The sequence below is a fragment of the Cibotium barometz genome, chromosome 30, assembly GCF_041138505.1.
Source record: "Cibotium barometz isolate CiBa-2024 chromosome 30, ASM4113850v1, whole genome shotgun sequence".
Taxonomy (NCBI): domain Eukaryota; kingdom Viridiplantae; phylum Streptophyta; class Polypodiopsida; order Cyatheales; family Cibotiaceae; genus Cibotium; species Cibotium barometz.
This window is the reverse complement of record NC_141075.1, coordinates 44,144,660-44,171,848: the sequence shown is the minus strand read 5'-3', so window position 1 is coordinate 44,171,848 and position 27,189 is coordinate 44,144,660. Positions and strand designations below refer to the sequence as shown.

The 27,189-nt window shown below is 47.7% G+C and overlaps 1 protein-coding gene across 6 annotated transcripts in view; it reads right to left on the bottom strand.

The window, feature by feature from the left end:
- Positions 1-662: 662 nt before the first annotated feature.
- The window catches only part of LOC147621533 (uncharacterized), a 107,634-nt gene continuing 81,107 nt past the window's right edge, over positions 663-27,189 (bottom strand). For 3 of the 6 annotated variants that reach the window (XM_086824294.1, XM_086824293.1, XM_086824296.1), the window contains 6 exons: positions 20,006-20,107; positions 16,912-16,964; positions 1,790-2,117; positions 1,514-1,598; positions 1,266-1,397; positions 663-1,139 (listed from right to left, as the gene is read on the bottom strand). In XM_086824294.1, the coding sequence (XP_086680420.1) occupies positions 958-1,139; positions 1,266-1,397; positions 1,514-1,598; positions 1,790-2,117; positions 16,912-16,964; positions 20,006-20,107 (882 nt within the window). In that variant the 3' untranslated portion in view covers positions 663-957. Of the gene's footprint in view, positions 1,140-1,265; positions 1,398-1,513; positions 1,599-1,701; positions 2,118-16,911; positions 16,965-20,005; positions 20,108-27,189 lie in introns of all 6 variants that reach the window. The other 3 variants (XR_015269847.1, XR_015269846.1, XM_086824295.1) reach the window with 3 other exon arrangements.

Genomic DNA, 27,189 nt, shown 5'->3' with positions numbered 1-27,189 from the left:
ACTGTTTTTCAAGCTCAAGGACTAAGCTTGCTTGCACACGAGAAACAATGCTTTCTGCTAGAAGCATGCACTAAACATTACTACTACCATTGTGCTTAGTGCATGTGGCTCTCCCCACAACTGGCCACGGAGGCATACTATTTTCTGCCAACAACCCTATTCTGTGCTTCATTTCCCTTCCCATAATAGTCAAGTTTCGTCTGGTCCATGAACAATAACTACTCTCCAATGACCATTGTGCATGTGTACTTGTGCTTCTAAAAGTTTGAGGTGAGTGCATTCATAACCCTTGAGATCATGAAGTCCTGGGCTCAACAGCATCTTAATGTAGCTCAACCAAAGGGTGATCCCTATCTACCTTGTCATATAAGGTGGAGTTTCTATGGGGAATGAAACATCCTGCGGTACAAAGTGGGAGTCTACCTTGCATTTCGATGTGAATTTATGCATGCCACTTTGTGCATTTGTTCTTATTATCTAGTTGCTTAAAGCACATCAAACCATGCATGCACACCTACCATATCCTCTAACTAATTATTCATTGTATGGCCATCAAAGAAAGTACACTCCATATGTTTCTAGAGTCCCATTCTATAGAGTTGTTGGGCATCTTACTCTGAAATCTCTATTAAACAAAATATTGTTTGCATCGTTTACTAAAATTTTCACCCCCACCCCCTTTATTCCAATGGTATCCTTTGCAATTCAAAAGCATGCAACGAATGTCTGTTGTGTAACACAGGCCACACTTCCCTATGTAGAGGGGATGCACAAGAAGAAATAGTTTGAATATATATTTGTTCCTTTAAAAACATGTTAAAACCTCATTAAGTGCTAAACAGCTTTGTGATAAGTGCAACTCATTCAAACCATGATTTTTTTCTGATTTCGATCCTCTACCAGATCATTCTTGTTCTGTACACATATTTCCAGTCAAATAAACATGAGGGGCTTTTGCTACTTCAAGAATACTGAAGAAATAAATTCGGAGGTGATAACATAGCCCGCCCCTGCCATGATTATGCCAAGCACTACCTGGCCTCCAGGGACTATTGGGCGGAAAGGTGCAACAAGGCAGGTGTTGCCATACCTTTCAGTCCATGCCATGGCTGCTGGTAGGATCCCAAACAATACCAGCACTGCAAATGAGAAAATGAAAATGTCGATTAGATAATTAGATGCTGAAAACACAGCTAGGATGACCCAAAAACAAGTCCACCAATGAACTGAATCAAGGTAAACGTATGATATAACTAGTGAGGTACCTCCATAGGTTCCAGCAAAGTCGAGAGCTTTGAAAAATACATCAGGATTCAATAACGCCAACACAAGCGGAGGGACAACAGATAAGAGATAGGGAAGAGGTTGCCTGGCTCTACCAGATGGCAGCTTTAATACTGTCAACATAACCACATGATTAAGGTAGCTAGTTAGCACCATCTTTGTCTGTGCCCAAAAACTACTAGAGATGTGCAGAAGACCTTATGGGGAACAAGGATCCAGGCCAACATACAATCAGACAGAAAATCAGCCAACCCAAGAACAAACCCAATGTACGAAGTCGCAATTGCAAGCAGTGAAAACACGTCGATAATGGGCTGCACAACAGTACACCTGCTGTTAAGGATTATCCTTACACAAGTACCAGGAAAGCAAGCATAAAACTTGAATAATAATTTTTTTATGGGCGGGGAATTGGACCGGGGGAGGATCCTCTGCTCATAACACTGGAGCCAGAATAGAGGCTGTCCACTGAGATGACTTGAGCAAAAACAGGCTGTATACATACACTGGGAAAATGGCCTCCCACTGTCAGCTTGCAGAGTCTCATTACATCTACAAGGAAACCATGCCCTAGGCACTTCATGTATGCACAATTAAGTCTCCTAGTAACTGCACCATTAAGAAGACCTAGGCAGTAGCCATGAAGCAGACTTGCATTCAGACTTAAGTTAAATAAAAATGTAGTGATACTCACACCAATGATACCGTTGCCAGAGCGCAACTCGAACAATGGATCTTCAGCTTGTGTGTTTCCAGACAGGGACCCCAGAATCACAGCATCCCATACAAGAAACATTATCAATGGAATGGAGGTTCCCCATATCACTGCAGATCTGTGAACCAAAAGCATGTAGTTAACACAACACATAACATGTAGCCATGGACATGATAGCACTGGTCCAAGGAGATGGTCTACCCAACAGCTTCAGATTCAAGAGATCCTCCAGACATACAGGAGTGGCCCTTCATAGGCGGTGGATGTGGAGAGCCTCTATACACTCATAGATGTCCAGTATGGATGGATGTCCAGATCCGGGGATTCGCTTACAAAGGCTCGTCTCCTTATGCATTCACGAGGACATGAATTGAACAGGAGGAGGGAAGTATGTTGCATGCCGACACAGGACTCGGGTTAGGGCTAGGGACGTGAACTAACCCAAGTTAGGATTGGGGCTTAGCTGCTGTTGTATCTTTGGGGAGTCCCCATACCCGTCACTATATGATGATATTATGAGATTCTCAAACCTAGGGAATATCCTCCTTGCTGGAGACTTCAATGCCCGTACAGCCACTGCACAAGAACCCCTCTTCGAGAGAGATGATCCCATGTATCAGGAGATAGACATTGTGGGCACGGATCTGAAGCAGGCATCACGGGACATGGAGAAGGCTGAGAAAGTACGCCCCGTAGTCTGTGCAGGTGGTGAGGCTCATGGACTAGTCATTTACAACGGCCTAGCCCGGTGGCCTGGTTCCAGCTCCTTCACCTGCTACCCCTTCAGACATGGAGCCAGTACAGTGGACTACTTGATGGGATCCCTCTCCTTGATACCGCTCATTTCAGACTTCACCATCTCGCCCCGCCCCATTGGTGTGGCAGCCGATCATGCCTACCTAGCCTTCTCCTTCACATGCCAGTACACCACTCATCCACCTACCTTACCACACCATCACCACCCGAGATACCACTTCACTAGGGAGACCTCGGTCTACTCTGATCACATATTCCACATCATCTCCGACCTCGACCCACACATCCCACTCGATGAGCTTACCACACAGCTTGCAGCCACCCTTGGCTCATTATATATGCAAATGCCCAATATACTATTGAGATCAGGGGGAGGTTCCACTGCCTCTTCCGAGATGGATTTGCACTACTCTCTCTAGAATCATGGATTTTCCACACCAAAGATGCTGGGGCTCTTTCTTTTGGAGCTCCACAGACACAGGGAATCCTTACTGCGGCCCAAATCAGCTGCACCTGCCTGAGGACCAGCAGAGAGAGCTCTCACTGACTTCCTCCAGACTAGAGCCCCGAGAGCAAATCCACCCACTCCCCCAACCTCCAAGCTAATGCACGAGCCCGGCCGAGAGGAGTGACATTAGATAGAGCCATTGAGCTATGCGGAGCCCGACGCCCCTGACATAGTGGCCGCCTCCCACGCTCACCTCAAGAGGACCAAAGCCAAAAATATCTTGCAACGCCCTATGCAAGATATTTTTGGCTGATGCGAGAGCTTGAGGCTCTTTTATTTTTTACGGATATTTTACTTTCAGTACCATGATGATGTATTCCATGGACATGATGTAACATTTTGGTCTCATAGTTGTTTAATTGTTTTTAGCTTTCCTTACACAGACATTGTATCAGATCCACCAATTGTTGTAACCTTTTTGGTCTCATAGGTCATTTTGGCCTTTTGAAGACGTTAATATATCATTTCATTTCATTTCATTTCATTTCTCTCTCTCTCTCTCTCTCTCTCTCTCTCTCTCTCTCTCTCTCTCTCTCTCTCTCTCTCCGGAGGTTTCACTGTCTATTTCGTGAGGGATTCGGTCCACTCTCCAGGATCATTGACTTCCAGGACCAGCGTTGCCTGGGCCTCTTCTTGCTTGAGCTCCGCAGACACACGGACACCTTGAGACACAGGCCCCGGCCACCCTGCCCCCTCCCTCGGCAGCCAACCATCACCAGTTTCTTCCGGACCCAAGAGGTGGAGGACACCGACATAGTGGATCTTGTGGACCCTCCACGAGCTGCTCTGGACCTACCTCGCCCGAGAGGAGTTACCTCGGACCGAGCCTCTACACTCCAGCGTGCCCGACGCCCTCGACCCCCCCGTCGGCCACGATCACCTCATCAGCTCTAGATCCAGAACCTGCTCCACCGCCATCGAGCTACCTTTCCACGTGACATAGCTGAGGGAGACCTCTCGGCCATACTCGTCAACCCCATGCTTGACATTTTGGAGAGTGCTATACCATCTACTCGGAGCTGATGTTGCTCCCATGTTTTTATGTTTTTAGTATTCTATGACCAGTTTCCATGGACAATTTTGTATCACCCCAGTGAGATAGCTATATTTATGTTTTCATTATGTTTTATTTTCCATTCCATGATGAGATATGCCATGGACATTATTGTACCACTTTGGTCTCATAGGCCCATTGGGTCTTTAGTAGACACTTAATATATCTTTCTTCCTTTCTTTCTCTCTCCTGTACCATTGGAGTGAAGCAAGGATGCCCACTGTCTCCCACTCTCTTTGGCCTCTACATTGACGAGACTTTGGCCTTCATTGATAGAGGAGGGGGAGGAGGCGTATCACTACCAGGCATCCTTGCTTCCATACTACTTTATGCTGATGACATTGTGCTTATTGCAGATTCTCCAGAGGCTCTCCAGAGGCATCTTGCACGTTACAGGACTTTTGTGCATAGCGGGATCTCACAGTAAACCTTGGGAAAACCAAGGTTATGGTCTTCAACGCATCCCCTTTTCTCACATCTTGACTGAGTTTCACCTACATGGGCAGCCCAGTGGAGATTTCATACTCATATGTGTACTTGGGAGTCACTTTTACAGGACTGGTCTTCTCAATGAGCCATGTTGCAGAGGCTAGATTGATGCGAGGGTATGCTTCTCTTGCTCTCATGGAGAGACAGTGCTTCCAGGCCCACTTCCAGGAGCCGAGGACCAAGATGTGGCTATTTGACACCTTGGTCACTCCGGCATTGATGTATGGAGCACCCTTCTGGGCACCTGATCTTACAACGGCCAAATGAAAGGATAGAGAGGCCTCACATCATGATGCTCTCCCGTATGATACGCAGCAAACCATCGGTCCCACATGATATTATCCTGGCAGAGTTTGCTGCAGCACCCATGGTAGTAGAGGCACTCTTCCAGATAGTCACATACATTCACAGGATCAATGCCATGCCCCCTTGGAGACTCCCGAGGCTCGCTCTACAGTCCTCCCAGCAGCTAGTAGCAGATGGGCACGAGTCACGGTATAGCCGAGTATGCACCTAATTCATGAGGCAGGGACTCAGGATGGATCATCTCCCCCCACTCTAGTATGACTCGACTCCCCATTCATCAGGCTCTCTCAGGATGACAAGAATCGGGTGATCAAATATGATTTATTGGGACTATACATACAGGATACCTGGACCACATCACATGAGCCACTCTCACACAAACGGCAGTACTACATGGATACTTTCATGAGGCTTACAGAGGATGGGGTAGATATCTTGACATATACATGTCACATGCCATGCGGATTGCAGTGGGCCAGTTGCGGGTGTCATCGCACCGCCTGAGGATAGAGATGGGGAGAGCCATGCAGATACCTTGTGAGAGGAGAGGATATGCACACTGTGCCAGCAGGAGGTCGAGTCAGAGGAGCACTTCATATGCAGATGCATCGTATATTATGAGATTCGAGGGAGGTTCCACTGTCTCTTCAGAGAGGGGTTTAAACCCTTATCTAGGATCATGGATTACCCAGATCAGAGCCTAGGCCCCTTCCTACTAGAGCTTCACCGCCGCAGAGACTCACTGATTAGGGAGTCAAGACCCCATGGGAGACACCCACCCTGGCCCCAAGCGACCATCACTCACTTCTTCCGACCATGAGAGGATGCCCCACCAGCTATGGATGACATACCCACAGCCTCATCGAGCCACACATTCTTGAGTGCCTGACCCCCCGCTAGACCCCGCCACGGCACTACAGCAAGCCCGACACCCTAGACTCCCTAGACCTCGCCAACAACACAGACATCAGCCCCAGCTTGAGGAGATCTTGGAGAGGCACAGAGCCACCTTCCCATGCCCGGCAGATCTACAAAGCCTCCTACAAGCTAACCCCATGCTTGATATCCTTGACCGCCCCCTCTCCCTACGGGGGGCTGAGCTCCATAGGTTGTATGATGATGGTCCCACTTTGTATCATATGGCTCTGATTTGGCATTCTCAGCTCATAGCTCTCGTCTTTGTTTTCTTTTGTACCATGATGAGATTACATGGACACTACTGTATCACTTTTGGTCTCATAGATCCACTGGGTCTTTTGAAGACGTTTAAACTCTCTCTCTCTCTCTCTCTCTCTCTCTTTCATACTCTAGTACGACCAGCGGCTATGTATGGTGCAACCTTTTGGGGGCAAGGCCTAGGGAAGGATCACTGGAGGAGCATAGAGAGGCTACAGGTGATGATGTTGTCACACATGATCAGGAGTAAGCCATCTATACCACATGACATTCTACATGCAAAGTTTGGGGTGGCCCCACTGGTTACAGATGCCCTTTTTCAGACTGTCACTTATATTCAGCATGTATACATGCTTGACAAAGATCGCCTCCCACGACTAGAGACGAGCTGGACTTCCCTCCTCAGTGACATGGCTGCCACCATTACCGACACATGCATGGTACTCTGAGGTAGTCGAGTGGTTTCATGCACATGGCATACAGATGGACTGTCTCCCCCCGTTTCAGTATAGCCTGGATTCCCCCTACCTTGATCTTTCACAACACGAGATCAACCGGATCATCCGGATAGATCTACTCAGGCTACACATACACCAGACATGTGTGTCTCCGTCAGATATTGGTAAGAAGAGTGAGTTCTACAGAGATCACTTCTTGAGACTCTCTGAGGATGGATTCTTTAAGATCCGGGATACATACAGATACACATGTCACATGCTATGCATATCACGATCGGCCAGCTCAAGGTATCCTCCCACCGCCTCAGAGCAGAGACTAGCAGAGCCGAGGATATCCCACATGAGGAGAGGACATGCACAATATGCACCACAGGAGCAGTAGAGGATGAGGCCCTTTATATGTTCAGTTGCACGCCTTACTATGAGATACAGGGGAGATTCCACTGCCTCTTCCGAGTGGGATTCGGACCACTCACACTGGTGATACAGTTTGAGGATCAGAGGTGCTTGGGCATGTACTTGATGGAGCTCAGACGACACAGGGATGTAGTGTTGAGGCAACATGCTGAGAGAGACAGCTCCGATAGGACACCTCACAGAGAGCCATTACAGATTTCTTTGTGGTACACACATCCACATCGGAATCCACTGCCCACAACAGTTCCTCTACTACGACATCAGAGCCCACCACCCGTACCCATTCTCCAGGTCCACGCCCCAAAGGAGTTCTTAGCAAGAGAGCTTGCTCCATTCTGCGAGCCAGACATCCCCGACCCAAAGCATCAGGACACTCCACCACACAGAGATGGATTCGTGAGGTTCTCCACCGACATGACACACTCCCATCACAGAGGCCTGACATTCACTCCATTAGATTGATTCTGGCCGAGGCGGGTATCGTCATTAGCTGATCACAGCATATCTCACTCTACACAAGATCATCTGTTGATCATATGTACTGTCATATGTTTTCATTTTACTTTTCCTTTCAGTTTTCCATGGCTCAGTATATCCATGGTACCTTTGTATTACTTTTGGTCTCATAGGCTTGGGGTCTTCCATAGACGTTAGTCTCTCTCTCTCTCTCTCTCTCTCTCTCTCTCTCTCTCGCTCTCTCTCCCTCCATTAGGAGCTCCTAGTACCGTACTTTTCCTCACAGTTATTTCAGTTTCAGTTAGTTGTTTTTAGCTTTTCTTGCACAGACATTGTATCAGATCCACCAATTGTTGTAACCTTTTTGGTCTCATAGGTCATTTTGGCCTTTTGAAGACGTTAATATATCATTTCATTTCATTTCATTTCTCTCTCTCTCTCTCTCTCTCTCTCTCTCTCTCTCTCTCTCTCTCTCTCTCTCTCTCTCTCTCTCTCTCTCTCTCTCTCTCTCCGGGATGAAGATGGCCTTTTTCAGGGACCATTTTCTTCGCCTGACAGAAGATGGCCTCATCACACGCCCGCACTACATGGGCACACATCTATCATTTGGGGTGCGATGTGCGATTGGACAAATCCGCATCTCATCCCATCAGTTGAGAGTGAGACAGCCAAATATGGGCTGAGAGCAGCTGCACCAGAGGACAGGATATGTCAACTTTGTCACACAGAGGTTGAGACACAGGCCCACTATGTATAGAGATGCCCAGTATACTATGAGATTAGGGGGAGTTTCAATTGCCTCTTCCGAGATGGATTTGGACCACTTTCCAAAATCATGGATTTCCTAAACCAGAGATGCTTGGGACTTTTCCCCCCGGAGCTTTGCAGACACACGGAGTCCCTTTTGTGGCCTAGACCAGCAGCACCCGTCAAAGGACCAATTTAGAGAGCTCTCACCAACTTCTTCCAGACTAGAGTGACGAGGGCAGATTCACCCGCTACACCCAATATTCAAGCTGATGCAGGAACTTGACTAAGAGGAGTGACACTAGACAGAGCCATTGAGCTATGCAGAGCCCGGCGCCCAATCTTCAAGCTGATGCAGGAGCTCGGCTGAGAGGAGTGACACTAGACAAAGCCATTGAGCTATGCAGAGCCCGGCGCCCTCGACCTCATGGTCCTCGCCCACGCCCGCATCACTACAAGAGGATCAGAGCCATCATCTCCCACCACCATACGACTTTCTCCCGCCGGCCCAGCTTTACTACATTGGGTATCACGTTGGAGCGTCCTATGCGGGATATCTTAGGGTGATATGAGAGCTGGACACTTTTTGTTTTGGGATCAAATCTGCTTATTACTTTCTTTGATTTTTATTTTTAGTACCCATGATGATGTATTTCATGGATATGATGTAACCTTTTGGTCTCATAGGTCATTTTGGCCTTTTGTAGACATTAATACTACTAGAGCTTCATAGTTCTCGAGAGAGACTCCTCCAAACACCCGCTCCCACTAGGGGTGGGAGACAGTCCCAGCTCATAGATTTCTTCCAGAGAGCTATGCCAGTGCCAGCTGATGTACCACGTGGGGTGACCGCACAGAGAGCAGAGGAATTGAGAGCCAGGAGGAGACCTAGACAGACTGGACATGGAGCACCCCGACTCCGTCACCGAGAGATAGCAGCTATCTGAATGAGACACCAGATGGAGACACAGGAGAGGCTAGCTCGCTTTCATTCAGACTCAAGGTACATGTTCATGCCATTCACAGCCTCAGCATTGGCGATGTATGATATCTTATATCCCTATTATGGCACTGGATGGAGTTAGACATAGATATGCATAGCATGCTTGTACTACCCCTTCAGCATATAGAGATGCATCTTGCCTTAGCACTCCATCCACATCCCCACCCCCCCTTATATTGTTTGTATATGGGCTCCACTGATCCATGATGATTCACAGTTGTATCCAGAACATGCACACTTTTTCTTTTCTTTCTTTTCTTCTGATGACCGGAAGAACACAGTTGTATTATTTTTTGTCTCATATGCCCACTTTGGCCATCATTGATGGCTGGCCCATGGATTAGCGATTTGGGGCCTATGGGACACAGACCAGGCCACTGACAGAGATACACATGGCAGTATGGAACTGTAATGGTTCACTATGGGTGCAGCCTGGACGACTGGAGCATGTTATGGTGGGGAGAGACATCATACTTCTGACAGACACACATCAGAGCCCAGAGAGAGGGCTACCTCGAGTAGAGGGATTCCAGTGGGAGTCAGCATACAGGAGGACCACACACCAGGGTACCTCGAGAGGGTCGGGGGGAGTAGCAGTCTTATTCAGACGGGAGCTACAGGGGAGACTGAGAGTGGTAGCACAGGATCCAGAGGCCAGATACATGTGGATCAGCTTACAGCTCTCACAGGACAGGGTTATATACATAGCTTTATGTTACTTTTCTGCATCAGGATCCTCCTATGTCATTACAGAGGACATGCCACAGGAGGAGGAGACAGGAGCCTCGCCATACACTTGTCTGTCAGAGGAGATTATGCATTATTCTACACTAGGGGAAGTATTTCTAACGGGCGACTTCAATGCCCACACACAGAGCAGACAGTGTGAGGTGTACGACTATGATGACATGGAGATCCTCCACCCTGTGGATCCAGAGGAGATAGGGGCTAGTCGGGCATCAGAGGATACTGGACCAGACAGAGGACATTATGGGGACCACTTACTAGAGTTGGGAGCCAGGCATCGTCTCGTTATTTATAACGGGATGCTACAGTGGCCGGGATCAGGAGGGCTGACATGCTTCCCACATGGGGGTCATACACGGACCGGAGGCACAGTGGTAGACTACATTATGGGGTCTTTGGAGGCATCACAGCTTGTCACCTCATTCTCCATTCCACCTCGTCCTATTGGGGCAGATCATACATACTTGGCATTTTCACTAGCCGGATTACCAGTATCACCAGCCCCCCACATACCGACGCCACACACTACCATCTACTTCACACATGACATGGCAGACATATACACTGGCAGAGTAGAGGATGGGCTCCTACTCATGGATCCCCTGGCACCTATGGATACCATTACAGCCCAGCTGGCATCACTCCTACACACGGCTGCATTACAGAGCTTCCCACATCGTGTACACTCAGGAGAGCCTGCGAGACCTGGGACTATGCCCCAGAACAGATGGTATGATGACGAGTGCAGAGCCCTATACTCACGGCTCCGCATACAGAGAGCCTTGGGAGCCATCACAGAGCAGGAGTCGAGGAGAGAGATGAGGAGACTTACTCGCCGCAAAAGGCTGGCTTCGCAGAGATACAGGAGCTAGAGATCTTTCATTTCTTCATGAGTAGAGATAGCCCTGTCCCATGGCGGCACTTCAGAGAGCCACGGATCCCGACACCTATTGCAGACCCACAGACATGGCACACATATGCAGAGGGCCTATACCATGCCCCACAGCAGCCACCTATACCTCAGCCACAGGAGCCTCGACCTACCACAGCTAGCTTCTTTACCCACTCGATGGTACAGGAAGCTATCCGCCGCCTACAGCATGGATGGGCCGCCGACCATATGGGCCTGCAGGGTGAGCATCTCATATATGCAGTAGATTCTTTAGCTCCTTTTCTTGCACACCTGTTTAACAGGGCACTAGCAGAGGGTTTGCCTGCGGAGTGGACGATGCACACCATTGTGCCGATTCACAAAACAGGGGATATGCTCGATCCGAGCAACTACAGGACGGTTATGGTTGGCCACGTGCTGGCCAAACTCTATGGTGCAGTGCTGGAGCAAGAGCTAAGCTTATATGCCGAGCGAGCAGGTTTACGCTCATCAGGGCAGGCAGGCTTCAGGAGAGCTTTCTCTACCACTGACCATGTATTCACTTTGAGATGTATGATTGATCAGGCCAGAGTGAGGAAGAGAAAGCTCTATTGCTGCTTTGTGGATTTCCGCAAGGCATTTGACACAGTACCACGAGAGAGGCTCTTTCAGCGCTTGCAGTCTCTTGGTATACCAGCAGATATGACATGGGGCATCTATGCATTATATGAGCAGGTTTTTGGGCGAGTCAGATGTCCAGGAGGTATGTCCGAGATTATTGCTAGCACCATTGGTGTGAAGCAAGGATGCCCACTTTCCCCCACGCTATTTGGGTTATACATTGATGAGGTGGCTGACTTCATTACACGGGGAGGCGGAGATGGAGTTGATTTAGCAGGTACCTCAGTACATATTATGCTCTATGCTGATGATATTGTATTAGTGTCTGAGTCTCCAGGTGGTCTACAGCAGCATCTACATGCACTCGATGATTTCTGCACACAGAGGGGTCTTACTGTGAACCTTGGGAAAACCAAGGTTATGGTCTTTCATACATCGAGACAGGGCAGGAGTCAGCTGACATTCACTCTCGCAGGATGCCAAGTGGAGGTGGTGACATCATACGTGTACCTAGGGGTTACCTTCTCTGCAGCAGCCACACGCTTCACCATGGGTTCAGCAGCCAGAGCTAGATTGACACAAGGATATGCAGCATTGGCTATGCTCGAGAGACAGTGCCACCAGGCGCATTTTCAGGAGCCCCGGACGAAGGGGTGGCTATTTGACACATTAGTCACACCGGCATTGATGTATGGAGCAGCGGTATGGGCGCCAGGCCTTGCTACCCATTGGTGGACACAGATAGAGAGACCACATGCCCTCATGATGGCACGCATGATACGCAGCAAACCATCAGTGCCTCATGACATTATCCGAGCAGAGTTTGCTGTGCCTCCTATGATGGTAGAGGCCATATTTCAGACTGTATGCCTGCTAGACAGATTCAGAGAGATGCCACAGGACAGATTGTCATACAGAGCTTTTGAGGCATCTAGACAGCTGGCTGAGGCAGGAGACAGAGGATCATGGTATGCACAGGTCACACATTGGTTCTCACAGCATGGCCTAGACATGGATCATCTACCACCATTCCAGTATGACAAGGATGCACCACATATCCGTCTCTCTCATAGTGAGAGGAACAGAGTATTGAGACAGGATCTATGGCAGCTCTATACACGAGAGACATACACAGCCTCTTCCACCGAAGATGCTATACTACAGAGATCACTTCATGAGTATCACTGATGATGGATTTATAGAGAGGCCTAGATACATGGAGGGTTTTTTACCACACGGCTCCCGAGTGGCTATTGGTCAGCTCAGAGTTTCATCACACCGATTGGAGATTGAGACTCGCAGAGCAGCACGGATCCCCCGAGAGGAGAGGGTATGCAGATTGTGCAGAGAGGAGGTGGAGAGTGAGGAGCATTATGTATGCAGATGCAGAGCATATACAGCCATCAGAGAGAGATATCCCATTTTATTCAGAGAGCCACATTCCCTACGCCAGATCTTTGAGGCAGCAGACCAGCGCATACTGGGGAGATACATTCTAGACATACAGCGCCACAGAGAGACATTATTACAGGCTCAGACAGCTCCAGAGGGGGGGCGACAGACACAGATTACTACATTTTTTCAGAGATCCATCCCCCTCCTAGCCCCTACACGGCAGGGAATTACTCTCCAGAGAGCAGAGACACTTAGAGCCCGCAGGAGACAGAGGACACCTGGCTTTCGGACACCACGCCTATACCAGAGAGAGATGACAGAGATCAAAGCTCAGTTTCACAGAGAGGGTGCGGAGCGACTGGCTCGCTTCAGAGCACACCCAGGCATGTTCTTCAGGGAGCTGTGGACACCCCCTTCACTGATGTATACCATTTTATACCCCCAGTATGGTACAGGATGGAGCTAGCTAGGTTGCATATCATGATTGTATACTCCATGCATATAGCTTTGCATTCTCCTAGTAGTAGAGCTCCATCCCCTGCACACCCAGATTCAGCTTTTTTTTATTCAGTACTTTTTCATTTTGTTGGGATGACAGAGGATACCCCATACAGGTACTCCGATTTGTCTCATAGGCCAAGTTCGGTCTTTTGGAAGACGTCAATAAAATCTTTCTCTCTCTCTCTCTCTCTCTCTCTCTCTCTCTCTCTCTCTCTCATAGGCCCATTGGGTCTTTAGTAGACGCTTAATCTCTCTCTCTCTCTCTCTCTCTCAGTGTCCGATGCGGCACATATTATGAGATGGAGGCACCTCCATAGTGTACCCCTCCGTCCCACATGATATTGTATCCCCTCACTATATTCCACTCACCTCCATAGCGTACCCTCCCCTCACTATATTCCAGTTCCAGTTTCATTTTCTAGGTGCCAGTAGTATCATCTTTATTTTTCATTTTCTGGGTTTTTTTATCCAGACATTGTATCAGATCCACCATGATGTAACTTTTGGTCTCATAGGTCATTATGGCCTTTTGAAGACGTTAATATAACATTTCATTTCATTTCATTTCATTTCTCTCTCTCTCTCAGTGTAGGTACGGATTGGGCAAAATCATGAAGCACCAAGCGCAACCGATTTCTCAACACCTCACCCAAGGCAAGAAACGGGATTCTGCACTCGGAAAGAGGATGAATTATAACGACTCTTCTTAGAGTCAAACTACAAAGAGGCCTGGAGGAAACTCCAAGAACATCACCCCGCCACACCTATCACCTTCCTGGACACATGGCACTCCTATGCACGCTCCCTCTATCATATCCCCCATCAGCCACCTCTACCCCCACCACCAGATTCCCCGCCCCACCACCTCCACCTTCTTCACAAAGGGCATGGTTCTTAAGGCGATGCATCCATAGACTACGTAATGGGCGGGCCTAGAATCACAAGGGACTCACTGCCGAGTACATCTCACATGCACATGATACCCTAGTGCCCCTACGAGCCTATATGTTCCATACAACCCTTTGTGAAGGATTTCCACCCTCTTGGTCCGCTAACCCCATCACCCCCATCCTCAAAATTAGAGATCCACTTGATCCTAATAATTACACGACAATCATGACCGGCCACACATTGACCAAACTCCATGGATCGGTGCTAGAGGAAGAGCTCAGTTCATTTGCAGAGAGATAGGAATACGCCTCACGACAAGCAGGCTTTCCGAACAGCTACTCTACCCTTGACCACATCTTCACCCTTTGTGCCATCGTCGAGGAGAGTAGAGCACAACATTAGAGGATTTACTACTGCTTTGTGGATTCTTGCAAAGCTTTTTGATATTGTACCCCGAGCCCGCCTGCTACAGCGTCTACACGAGATTGGAGTCCCATCTACCATGGTTTGGAGCATCATCGCCCTCTATGAGTCTGTCCTCACTGGCCGAGTGAGAGCCCCAGGAGGTACATCGCAAGAGATTTCCAGCACTATTGGGGTGAAACAAGGCTGCCCTCTATCACCCACTCTTTTTGGCATCTACATTGACAGGTTAGGCAGGGCTCCACACTGGCACGAATATTGATCCCCCTACTACTTTATGCATATGACATCGTCCTCCTTTCAGATTCAGCTGAGGGCTTCAAAGACATTTGGATGCCTTACACGACTTTTGCACTTAGCGGGTCCTCAATGTTAACCTTGGTAAAACCATGGTAATGGTCTACAATACCTCCAGCCCCTTCACATCCAAATTGGGCTTCACATACATAGGGGATTGTCTCATCCAATGTCTACCTTGGTGTCACTTTCAATGGCTCACGCTTCACCATGCTTCCGCAGCAAGTGACACGGGGATATGCAACCTTGAGCTTACTTAAGCACCAATGCTTCCAGGCACATTTCCAAGAGCCCAAGACGAAAGGGTTGGCTTTTTGACACCCTCGTCACACCAACCTTGACGTATGGAGCCCTTCTAGGGCCAAATTTATCCAATGAGGATTGGCAACGAGTTGAGAGGCCCTAGGTCATGATGCTCTCCCGTATGAGGGCCACCCTAGAGTATGGTATGCCCAAGTTTCCACGTGGTTCTTAGGATATGGACTCCGCATGGACCACCTTCAAGCCCAGATGGACCATATGATACGCAACAAACCATCAATCCCACACCAGATTATCCCGGTAGAGTTTGTTGCAGCCCCAATGGTAGTGGATGCACTCTTCCAGACAGTCACACACCTCCAAAGCATGAGTCACAAGGATCCCCACAGGCGTGCGAGCTTACCTTGGAGTCCTCCAGAAAGCTAGCACTCGAGGTCCACCCTAGAGTATGGTATGCCCAAGTTTCCATGTGGTTCTCAGGATATGGGCTCCACATGCCCATGGACCCCCTCCCACCCCTTCTGTACCATTTGGACTCCCTTTTCTCGGGCTCTCTCGTGAGGACAGCAACCAGATTATCCAGTAAAATCTTCTCAACCTCTACACCCACTCCACATGGATCACACCTTCGGAGCTCCCACGGAGGATGCACTTCTACAGAGATCACTTCCTCAAGCTCACTAAGGATGGATTCATCCAACAGCCAAGCTACCTGAGTGTTCACATGTCCCATGCCATGCGCATTGCGAGTGGCCAGATACGGGCTTCATCCCACCGCCTCAGAGTGGAGATAGGAAGAGCTGAGCCCGTCTTCAGTGCCGGGGAGCTCATACGGAGACCCAGGGAGGAGAGGATCTCCGATTATGCCACACATAGGTTGAGACAGAGGAGCATTACATATGTCGCTGCCCACTATACTATGAGATCTGTGGGAGGTTTCAATATCTGTTTCACGAGGGATTTGGCCGCCTCCAAGATCATTGACTTTGCTTAGGGCTCTTCCCACAGGAACACGTTCTTGAAAGAGCTTTGGCCCCAGCTACCCCGACCCCTCCCTCACCATCCAACCATCACCAACTTCTTCCGGACCCAGGAGGACACCCATACAGTTGATCCCATGGACCCACCTCGGGCTGCTCTGGACCCACCTCACCTGAGAGGAGTTATCTCCGACCGGGCCTCCACATTCCAGCGTGCCCAACGCCCTCGGCCCCCTGGACGTTGGCTCCACTTATTCCATGATGAGATTTCCATGGACAGTTTTGTGTCACTCCAGTGAGATAGTTTTGTTCTATTTCTATTTTATTTTCCATTCCATGATGATCACTTTGGTCTCATAGGCCCATTGGGTCTTTAGTAGATGTTAAATCTCTCTCTCTCTCTCTCTCTCTCACACACACACACACACACATACACACACACACACACACACACACACACACACACACACAAACACACACACACATACACATGCACACACACCTAGAAACGTGCACTCCATTCAAAAGGTCCTTCGACAAAATCTAGGTACTTGCCTTATCCTTCTCAGGTCCCCCTCAAGACTTGTGCATACAACAGGTACGACATTCTGAACATGTAGAGAAAATAATGAGAAGAATATTATGATTTCCCAATCAAAAGACTGATTAATACACTGCTGTAGCAATATCTGCTAACAAAATAGCTGATGTCATAGAAAATGCTTGGAATGTAAATATGCAACAGTTCTAAAATTGTTATATGCACTCATGCACATCAGCTTCACACATCCTCACTATTTCATGCAACAGTTCTAAAATTGTTATATGCACTCATGCACATTAGCTTCACCCATCCTCACTATGCTTTGCTTTGTTTATGTGAGGTGAGGGCACTGGAAAAGCCCGGGCTACAACAAAGAGGGGGCGAGTGTTAGCAAGTGGCAACATTTGACATGGGCGTTTGAAGCAGCAACAGAGTAGATGAGGCAGGCAGAGGCCTTGAGGAGCAAACTGTAGAAAATATGAAAGCAAGAGCAAAACTAGAAATGAAACAAGAACAAATGAAAGACAAAGAGTTACCTTGAGATGAGTGTAGACAAGACACAAGATTGATACATTCATTGATGTGACACCTACAATTTATAGGTGAGAAGTACAAGATTGAGTAGACTCACTTATGGGATAAATGTAGAGGTGCCACATGGCACTAGACTCAAGACACAAAGACTGAACTGAAACTAGACTAGAGAAATAGTACACCTAGTGTGCACTTATTTCCAACACCCTCCTTAAGTGGACACTAGGAGGAAGACAAAAAGACAAGACTATAACATGACAAAAGATAAGACCAAGACAGAGAGACAAGACAAGGATTGAGAGACAAGCTAGAAGACAAGATGGACAAGACTAGAAGACAGACATAAAGATTGATAGACTGAGAGACAAGACATGAGAGACAAAAGATCCTGAGACACCCCTCCTCAAGTGATATCCTCATATGGGTCCACAAGGATAGGGACAAGATGGATCTAAAACAAGACACAGTCAGATTGATAGACAGATAGACAGACAACAGATAGACAGACAGACAAGACTAGATAGACAGAAGACTGACTGTAGACAAACAGATAGACCTTGAAGACATCCCCTCCTCAAGGGCAATCTCTGCCTCTTGGGTAGGGACAAGAAAGAGGTCAAAAAGCATAATGAGTAAGACACTAGAACCCCTTGACCTACATCATCGGTGGTCAAAGTGGTAGACAAGAAAGGTGAAGTAATCAGAAAGCCCATTTCTCATCATGTGAGGAATGAACAGCAAGATCTGCTGATGTAGATGCTGCAGCAACATGGGCTGAGCCTTGAGGTAGATGCAGGGGCTGATGTAGAGGTTTTAGAGTAGCAGTCCTTCTCCCGGTGATTATCACGGCCACAAATGGTGCATGGATGAGCCTTGAAGCAGTCCTTCTCCATATGATTAGTTTTTCCACAATGGGTGCAAGGCTTTCTTACCTTAGAACCTCCTTTCTTTGCTAAAAATGCAGTGTCAGTTACCTTTTGTTGTTTTGTTCTTTCCTCTTCTTGGAGAGCATTGATGATACCTTCAAGAGTAGGATTATTGTGATACTTGAAGGTAGTGACAAGAGTAGCATAGGTGTCAGGTAAGCTTTTGAGAAGCACAGCAATAGCAATATCTTCGGAGATGGGGGACTTCACTGATGCAAGCTGAACCATAAGACTGCGAAAATAATTGACATGAGAGGCTATAGTAGCTCCCTCCTGCATATATAGATCAAAGAATGAGATCATAAGTGCAATCTTAGAATTTTTAGAGCGGGGTCCAAAAAGGGTATCCAATGTAATCATCTCCAAGACCGAGCAAGATGATAGCATAGGCTTTGTCATTCTTGGCAGTGGGAGCATAAGTGATAACTTGCTCAATGTCGAAATCTTCGGGAGCAGCATGGTGAACAACGTCCCAAAGACTTTCTTTCATAAGATGGCACTTGATTTTGATTTGCCAAGTATGAAAGTTGGACCCATTGAATTTGTCGATAGACATGAGAGAATGAGTAGAAGAGGCCATGTGGGAAGGTCTTACCTCTTGCTAAAATGCAAGGGCAGTGTCTATTCCCTTACAAGATTGTAGAAATGAATGAAAGAAGAGATCCAAACTGTTTTTAGAAGCCGGCTCTCTCACCACTTGTCAAGGCCATAGCATTTGACAGCCCATCGAAGCATGAGGAACTAGCAGTTTGCAGATATGAGGATAAGAAAAGGACTGACCAGCAAACTGAAGGAGACAATGCACAGTACCTTGTAGACTCTTCAAGAGGAAGCGATGGCAGAACTGAATGCAGCAAATAGCTCGTTAGGAGGAAAGTCGATCTGCAGCTGCCTTGAGATGATGCGCACCCTTGAGTCGATGAAGAAGGCAGCCAAAGGAGAGCTGCAACAGTACGGCGGGCAGCAACAGCAGCAGCTCCAAGCGAGAGAGCAGTAGCAGCTTCACGAAAACGAGAGGAGTACGCAGCAGCTATTGGAAAACAGGCCGGCGCACGGACAGCAAAAAAACTGGCGGACAGAAGGTTCAGGCCGGCGCAGCCTGTGCAGAATGTGAATAGGCTGGTCCTACAAGCTGAGCGCAGCTAGGGAGATGGTGGCCTGAAGCTATGGCGGGCAATACAGGGCAGGAGCAGCCTGCTTTGATACCATGTAGAAAATATGAAAGCAAGAGCAAAACTAGAAATGAAACAAGAACAAATGAAAGACAAAGAGTTACCTTGAGATGAGTGTAGACAAGACACAAGATTGATACATTCATTGATGTGACACCTACAATTTATAGGTGAGAAGTACAAGATTGAGTAGACTCACTTATGGGATAAATGTAGAGGTGCCACATGGCACTAGACTCAAGACACAAAGACTGAACTGAAACTAGACTAGAGAAATAGTACACCTAGTGTGCACTTATTTCCAACACAAGCGTGTAAAAGGAACAGCGGAAGCACGGAAGGCAAGACAGTGTACATTTTTTAACTCTCATGCATTTGTGCACTGATGAAAACCAAATGCATACATGCATCACCAGCAATAACATGTATTAAGTGGAAAGAAAAGTTCCTAGTCTGCTATGATGAACTCTTACCTGATATACAAATGACAAGGCAATGATTGGTATGCTCTGAGGAACAGCTGCAAAATTTGCTTGCAGTAAAGAGCTCCAATGAAGATCACCAGCAGCCGCAAACTGATTGTAAAAAGAGGACCCAAACACACACAAAATTTTGATTAAAGGTTTCCACCAGACAATCCTGCCTAGTTGTACACAACTTTCATTACAAATGTTAGTACATGCAGCTTGAAGCTGTGAGCTTCAAAGTGGCCTACTAAATTGATGCACTAAATATAAGGCAGGAGATCTAAAGGTGCCGATGGATGCCAAGTGGCTGCATTAACCGAGTTGGGGCCCAATATATCGCAATTTATTCAGTATCCTGATTAGCAATGCACGCCCTCTTTCTTCTCAAGATAAAGTGGCTTCCACACAGTTTGATGACTTTGAGAGAGACCATTCATCAGTAAAAGACACTCGTTACCTCTTTCTTTCAAAATGCAAAGGGTAACAAAAGCGAGATCAAGGGGACAAACAACTTGGGGCAACTAAACAAACCTACGCTAACCAAGAACACCTTTCATGTATGCCCTTTGAGACCCTCTTCACAGCAGCCCCAAAGCCATAGAGGAGTAAGGATAGAGGATGCCACCCAAGAGAGTTAGTTGACGCCTCAGAACCAAGCATCCACCCTCTAAGGGGTAAAGATACAAAGTCCGAAGGAATACCGCTGCCTATTGTAATAACACCGGTTAGGTGTGAATGTTCTTGGGCACCGTCTCAAGCCAACAAACTCGTCAACACTTAAATATGAACTAGCAACAGTCCAACAGATAGCTTAATGTACACAACACTACTCAAGATAATACTTCAAAGATAGGGACTCTACAGTACACAACCACTGGGGCCGCGAACGGGCTGAACCCCCTCCCCCACAATATTGCTGTATATTATTCAAGTATTTAATCTGTGTACAGAGTTCCAAGGGCTTTCCAGCCAGATATTCCATGCAATGCAAATAATGAATACATGTTACCCAAACAAGAGTGTGTCAGAGTAGAATATTGATGCAGGACTCATCGAAACAGTCAAAGTGACCAGACCACCAACCTCATACACCGGGAGTGGAGTGAACGTGAAACTGTCGTTCCAAGGCCACGCACAAACAAGCGCTCTCATGCTAGAGCCTAGCTCACTCACTCACAGAGGCTGTGGTGTAGATCCTAGCAGCACAAGTACACGAACAGGTACTCACACTATGACAAGTACACGAACAGGTACTTGTAGAAGATTAGGTACTAGGGGCTGTCGGTAGGAGCAAGTACTGTAGTGGATACGATAGGTTCAGCCAGTACAACAGGTATGCAGCAAGTTCAGCAAGTACAGATGTGTACAACTGCAAGTACACAGGCAGCTGCAGGTACTGTCACAACAGGAGAGCTGTACAGCAGTTGTTACAGATTCCGGCAGCAAGTGCACCCAAACGCTGTGGGTACAGCAGGTATGGGTTCAGCAGGTACAGCCAGTTACAGTAGGTGCAGCAGGTGCATCCATGTTCAATACAATAGGTACAATCGGGTTAATCACACCAGGTATAGGTACGGCTGCACAAAGTGTATCTACCATGTGCAGCCACACACACAAGACTAGCTTCGAGGCTTGGGATAGCTTGGGGTAGCTTGGAGCTAGGCAGGCTGATTGGCGAGCTGGGCTAGGGATGGACTGATGGGCGAACGCCCAAGTGTGGATGCCGGGTGACCAGCCAAGAGCCTATTAAAAGGTGGCCAAGGTCAGTCAATTAGTCAGAGTCTCGCGAGTCCATGCGAGACCGGCAGCAGTCTCGAGGCCCGCGAGGGTAGCTCCGTGGCAGTATGGAACGTCACGGGGTACAGATTGGTCAGTGCGTCTTGCTAGTTAGCTCAGCTCGTGGATCGGTGGGGACAACCAAGTATTGTGGGTTTTGCCCACGTCTGTCATGGTTGGGTGGTGAGTCAGGTCTGCACCCCCTTCACAGTTTATGGCTTTGTTTTGCAAGTTTTGGGTCTTGTTTTAGGATTGCTTTACGAGGAGATCCTTGGGGATTTGACAGCGGTATCAGAGCATGCCTTGGAGAGTGAGCAAGTTGGTAGGTAGAGATAAAAGAGGTATGAGTTCGGCCACACTGCTATTTTTATTGTTTACTGCTGTTTTTCAAATTTCAGCATGTTTTTTTTTTCTTTAGTTTGCATCGCTAGAACCTGAGTTGGGTTTATTGGCATATATGCTATGAGTTATGTCACATATGCTATGAGTAGTGCCACATGTGAACATAGGCTAACCAAGGGCACTTTTCTCCCTTTGGGTTTTTCCCCTTCGATATTAGGTGTGAAAGGACACCACACTTATTGTATTATGATATTGTGGAGTCAACTCCCTTGCTCCACACATTCTATGCATCCTCTTTTGTGAGCATCAATCACCATCTCTCTTACTCTCTTTGTGCTTGCTGTTGAACTTTGTGCGTCTCTGTTTCTGTGCAAACCCTAACCCTAACAATGGTATCAGAGCCAGGTTGGGGTTCCCTTTTCCACTACTGGCATCCACTGTGGGTTTCCGTCGGCGCTGTGCGCTTCCGTCGGTTCATGCTTTCCGTCCGTCGCCGCCTGCGAATTTCCGACACTGCACGATCCCCGTCTATCGTCGCCGGCTTTCCGGTCCTGCTCCTTGCCGCCTCTGCTCCGCTCGACTGGCGCTCCACCGCCCTCTTTGGCCACCACATCGGGCAGCGATAGTGGATAGGGCTCCACCACCACCACCCCGCCCAGGAGCGGCGCTCGCACGACAAGAGGCGGCCCCCGACTTCCGTGGCATTTGACAGAAATCCGTGTATTTTGAGACCTCGCCTCCGTCGTCGTGTCTACTCCAACCGATTCCGTGACCGTCCCAGTTTTGGCCCCGCCATTTCCGTTCGACCCTATCGCCTGAAAGAATGTGCACAAGTGGAAGCAATGAACATGAGAGACAGAAAGATTGCAAGCAAGAACTGAGCTTTATTAGCTTGAGGTTATAGAGTACAAGAGCCAGCAAATAGGGCAAGGAATGATATGATAAATGAATAAAGGGAGCACCTCTTATATACTAGTACATGAAGCAGTCGGCTGTAGGAAAACAGGCCAACAGCTCCACGACAGCATAAAAGGAAGGATGCAACATTTTAACTTCCCCTCTGCATCTTGAAGTGTGCAAAAAAGTCAGAAGAAAAACTGATGACGAAGGTGCGACCATGGACACCTCAGCATGGCCAGTACTGAGTACACCTCGGAAAATGCACATGTCAGCTTGTTGTCTTCAGAGAACATAATGCCACTATAGAGAGCAAAAGAAAATCTGTTTGGCTCCAAACTCAAAGTAGAACTGTGAACACATCACATCCAATATGATGGAACAAATGAACATGGAACACATCCTGTCCATAGTCTCTGCTAACCAATAGTTCTGGAACTCATCCGAACCATGAAGGAAACTTGGTTGATCCTGGAACTCATCCGGACCATCAAGTGAACTTGCCTGTCTTTATACTTGGAACTCCGACACACGGGTCCCATGCTCCAGATTTAATATAAGAGAGCTTTTGAAAGCTCCCTCACCCGCCCACAAGCCATTTCTGAAAGACAACACGCGGGGGATGCCCTTAGGATCAGAGCAGGACACCAGTCATGTTCTCTCCAGACTGTAAGGCCTTGGGAGAGCTGGGGTTGTCACTAGACGAGTCTGTGTCAGTGTCATGTGACTTGTCTTTGCCCTTCTTGGAAGACTTGCCCTTGTCCTTGGCTTTGCCTTTGTCCTTTGACTGACAATCCTTTGACAGGTGGCCTTTCTTCCCACACTTGTAACATCGACTCCGAACTTTCTTCTGCACTGTCGAGAGTGCTTGATCAGGTCCAATAGACGATGAAACTTTCAATTTCCCCTGAGAAACTAGGATGGATTCCTCTTCCAAGAGGAGAGTACACAGATCATCAAACTCGAGGGAACGGGTTGTGATCTGAACCCGCAAAGCTCGGGAAACCATGTCATAATCTACAGGAAGCCTGATGAGGAGGAGAGCAGCTAACTGAGAAGAGGTCAGGGCAGTACCCATTGCCACTAATTGGTCATGAATTACCTTAACCTTCATCACAAATGACTGCATGGAAGTCCCTGCTGTAAACTCTAGAGAAAAGAGCTGACCCAATAGATTGACAGACCGCATTGTAGAGTCCCGTGCATATAGGTCTATCAGCTTTTTCTAAACAGAAGCACCACAATCCAATGTTTGCACGGCGGGGGAGACCTCTGGTGAGATGACTCGTACAAGTGCAAAGTGAGCTTTTGAGTCTTGATTCTCCCAAGCTGAAAGTTCGGTGAGAAAGGCATCCTCTTGGTCTTGAGTCCACTTCCTAGAGCTGGTAGGGCGTTCGGGCTTTCGTTCGTGGCCCTGAACAATCTCCCAGAGACCCTTGTGTGTGAACCAGACCTTCATCTGTAGCTTCCAATGATCATAGTTTGTACCACTGAGCTTGTCCTCCTTGTTCGTGCAGGGGGTCTGCCTCAAAGAAGCTATGTCTCAAACAACCTCTGTAGCTAAGCAATCCACGTGCTCTCTCAAGCAGTCCATAGGATCCAACTAGGGATAAGTAGCCCCCTCTGAAGATGCAGGCTCGACAGCAACAAAAGAAACGCAAAAACACACCACCAAGAGCTGCCTACTAGAAAAGGGAGGGGATCTTGGAGGGAGAGGAGCTGATGTGCCACTTGTCTAATACACTCACTGAATCTGCAGCTAGACCTCCTCCACTTACCTCTATAGAAGAAAACGCAGCCTGGGGGCTGGCCGACAACAGTTGGAGAGGTTGTAGAGCAGAAAAACGCAGCTAAGAAAGGCGAAACGCAGCCACTGTTTGAAGGATCTACAGCCTGGAGAATCTAGGGAAGTAGAAAACGTAGAGGAACAGATTGTGCAGCAGCTAGAGCCTAGGCGAATGATACCATGAAATAATGTGCACAAGCGGAAGCAATGAACATGAGAGAGAGAAAGATTGCAAGCAAGAACTGAGCTTTATTAGCTTGAGGTTACAGAGTACAAGAGCCAGCAAATAGGGCAAGGATATGATATGATAAATGAATAAAGGGAGCACCTCTTATATACTAGTACAGCAGTCGGCTCTAGGAAAACAGGTCGATAGCTCCACGACAGCATAAACGGAAGGATGCAACATTTTAACAATCGCCGTCTCGGTTCGGGCTCTTCACTGCCCAGGCGTGCACACAGTCGCCACCGCCGGGTCCAACCTCCGTCGCCTAGCCGCCTTCGACGCCACCTGCAGCTTTACATGTGAGCACTCCCCCCTATTCGCCTGCTATGTTGTACGCTTGCTCGCCTGTGCTATCCGCTTGCAACTCCCACCTTCTGCACCTCCCGCTGCATCTCTGCATAGACGCCCACCACAAAGCAGCCCGCCGGCACATGCAGCTCCCACATGCCCCGCTACACTCTCCTGAACCAACCAGCAGCTCCCGCCTACTGAATCCGTATGGAGGGTCAGATCCAATTCCGTCTGAGAAGTTGCAATCTCTGCAAAATCGGTCCATACAGGTAACTAATTTCTTTTTCGGTTCATATCAAGGGGCTTTAGTACAGTTCTTGCTTCATTGCAAAAACCAGGTGCAAGCAACAGGGCAGGGCAACATTTGGCTGCAAAATTCAGCGAAAATTTGGGGATTTTTCAGAATTTGCACAATTGCATTTACAGGAGACACAAAATTGGGGCTTTCATGAAATCATTGCTCAATCGCAAAATTGAAGCTCATTGGTACACAGATTTTAGGGGCTTTTGTCAATCATGTGCAATTGACACATAAATTAGCCCATTGGTGCTCAAAAATTAGGGGATTTTCAGCATTGCAACCTAAAATTGGGGCAAAACATTTGCGCAGGACATTGTGGTTGCCTGGCATTGCACTCCGGTGCATTTGGGATTTTACCTGCAGGTGCTTTTTTACAGCATATTTGGTTGCACGTGCATCTCTCTTGCAAGAGATTTCAGCACATGGCTTGAAATACGACCGATATATTCGGGGTTTTGTCCCAAGAGGACAAATTGGATGGCAGTAATTACTCCCTATGGAGTTTCATGTTCCAAAATCTACTTGTGGCCAAAGGATTATGGGGTTATGTGTCAGGTGAAGATGTACACCCTATTGACATAGCACCTAACACGCTTGGCCGTGGTGCTCAACAAGCAGCGGTACCCACTTCTCCCTCACAGGAGATACTCGAGATGCCCAAGCGATAGCTTTGATTGCTTTGTTAGTAAAGCGATCAATCATACCGCATATCTAGTCTTGCAGGACCTCACGACGAGCTTGGATGTACTTGAAACCATGTATCAAGCAAAGAATGAGGCCAGGGTTGCATTTCTCAAGAAAGAGCTTGAGAACTTGGACATGAATGAAACTGATAGTATGGCTGATCATCTTACGAAGATTATCATCTTTGCCAAAAAACTACTTGACTTTCCACACATCGCTCACTCTATCTATGCAAAGTAGCCCTGAACCAATCTTGTTTGAAGAGTTGGTTGGTTTGTTGCTACAGAAGGACCAGAATCGGAAGAACAAATCTTCCAGCATGTGTGGTGATGGGGGTTTTACTACCCAAGACAAGTGCAAGGGAAAAGCCAAACACAGTTTTCAGCCAAAGGCTGATTCGGGATGGCCTTCACAAAAGGCTAAAAATGATGCAGCAAGCCCAAAAAGAAGGACAAATGTCACTTCTGCAAGAAGCCATGTCATTACTTGAAAGAGTGCAAAAAGAGGCTTGCAAAGGAGAAGAAAATGGAAAGCGGCATGGCTGTAGATTCTTCTTCATCACCTGCAAGGAAAGATGATGCATCAGTAAATCTTGTGCAGGATGAGTGGACTTTCATCACTTGCATTTACGATGCATCTTTGGATCATGTCTCTCAGTGTCAATGAAACACACGACACATGGTATTTTGACAATGGTGCTTCTAAACACATTACCTCATGAAGGGATTTGTTTAAGAAGCTTATGGCTGCCCCAGAAGGCAAGTGGGTAACATGTGCGAACAATTCTTCTATCTAGTTCAGGGTGTTGGTGAGGTGATCCTCACAACAACAGATGGTGCCGACTTATGTCTCCCAGACGAATTGTATGTGTCAGGGATTAAGAAGAA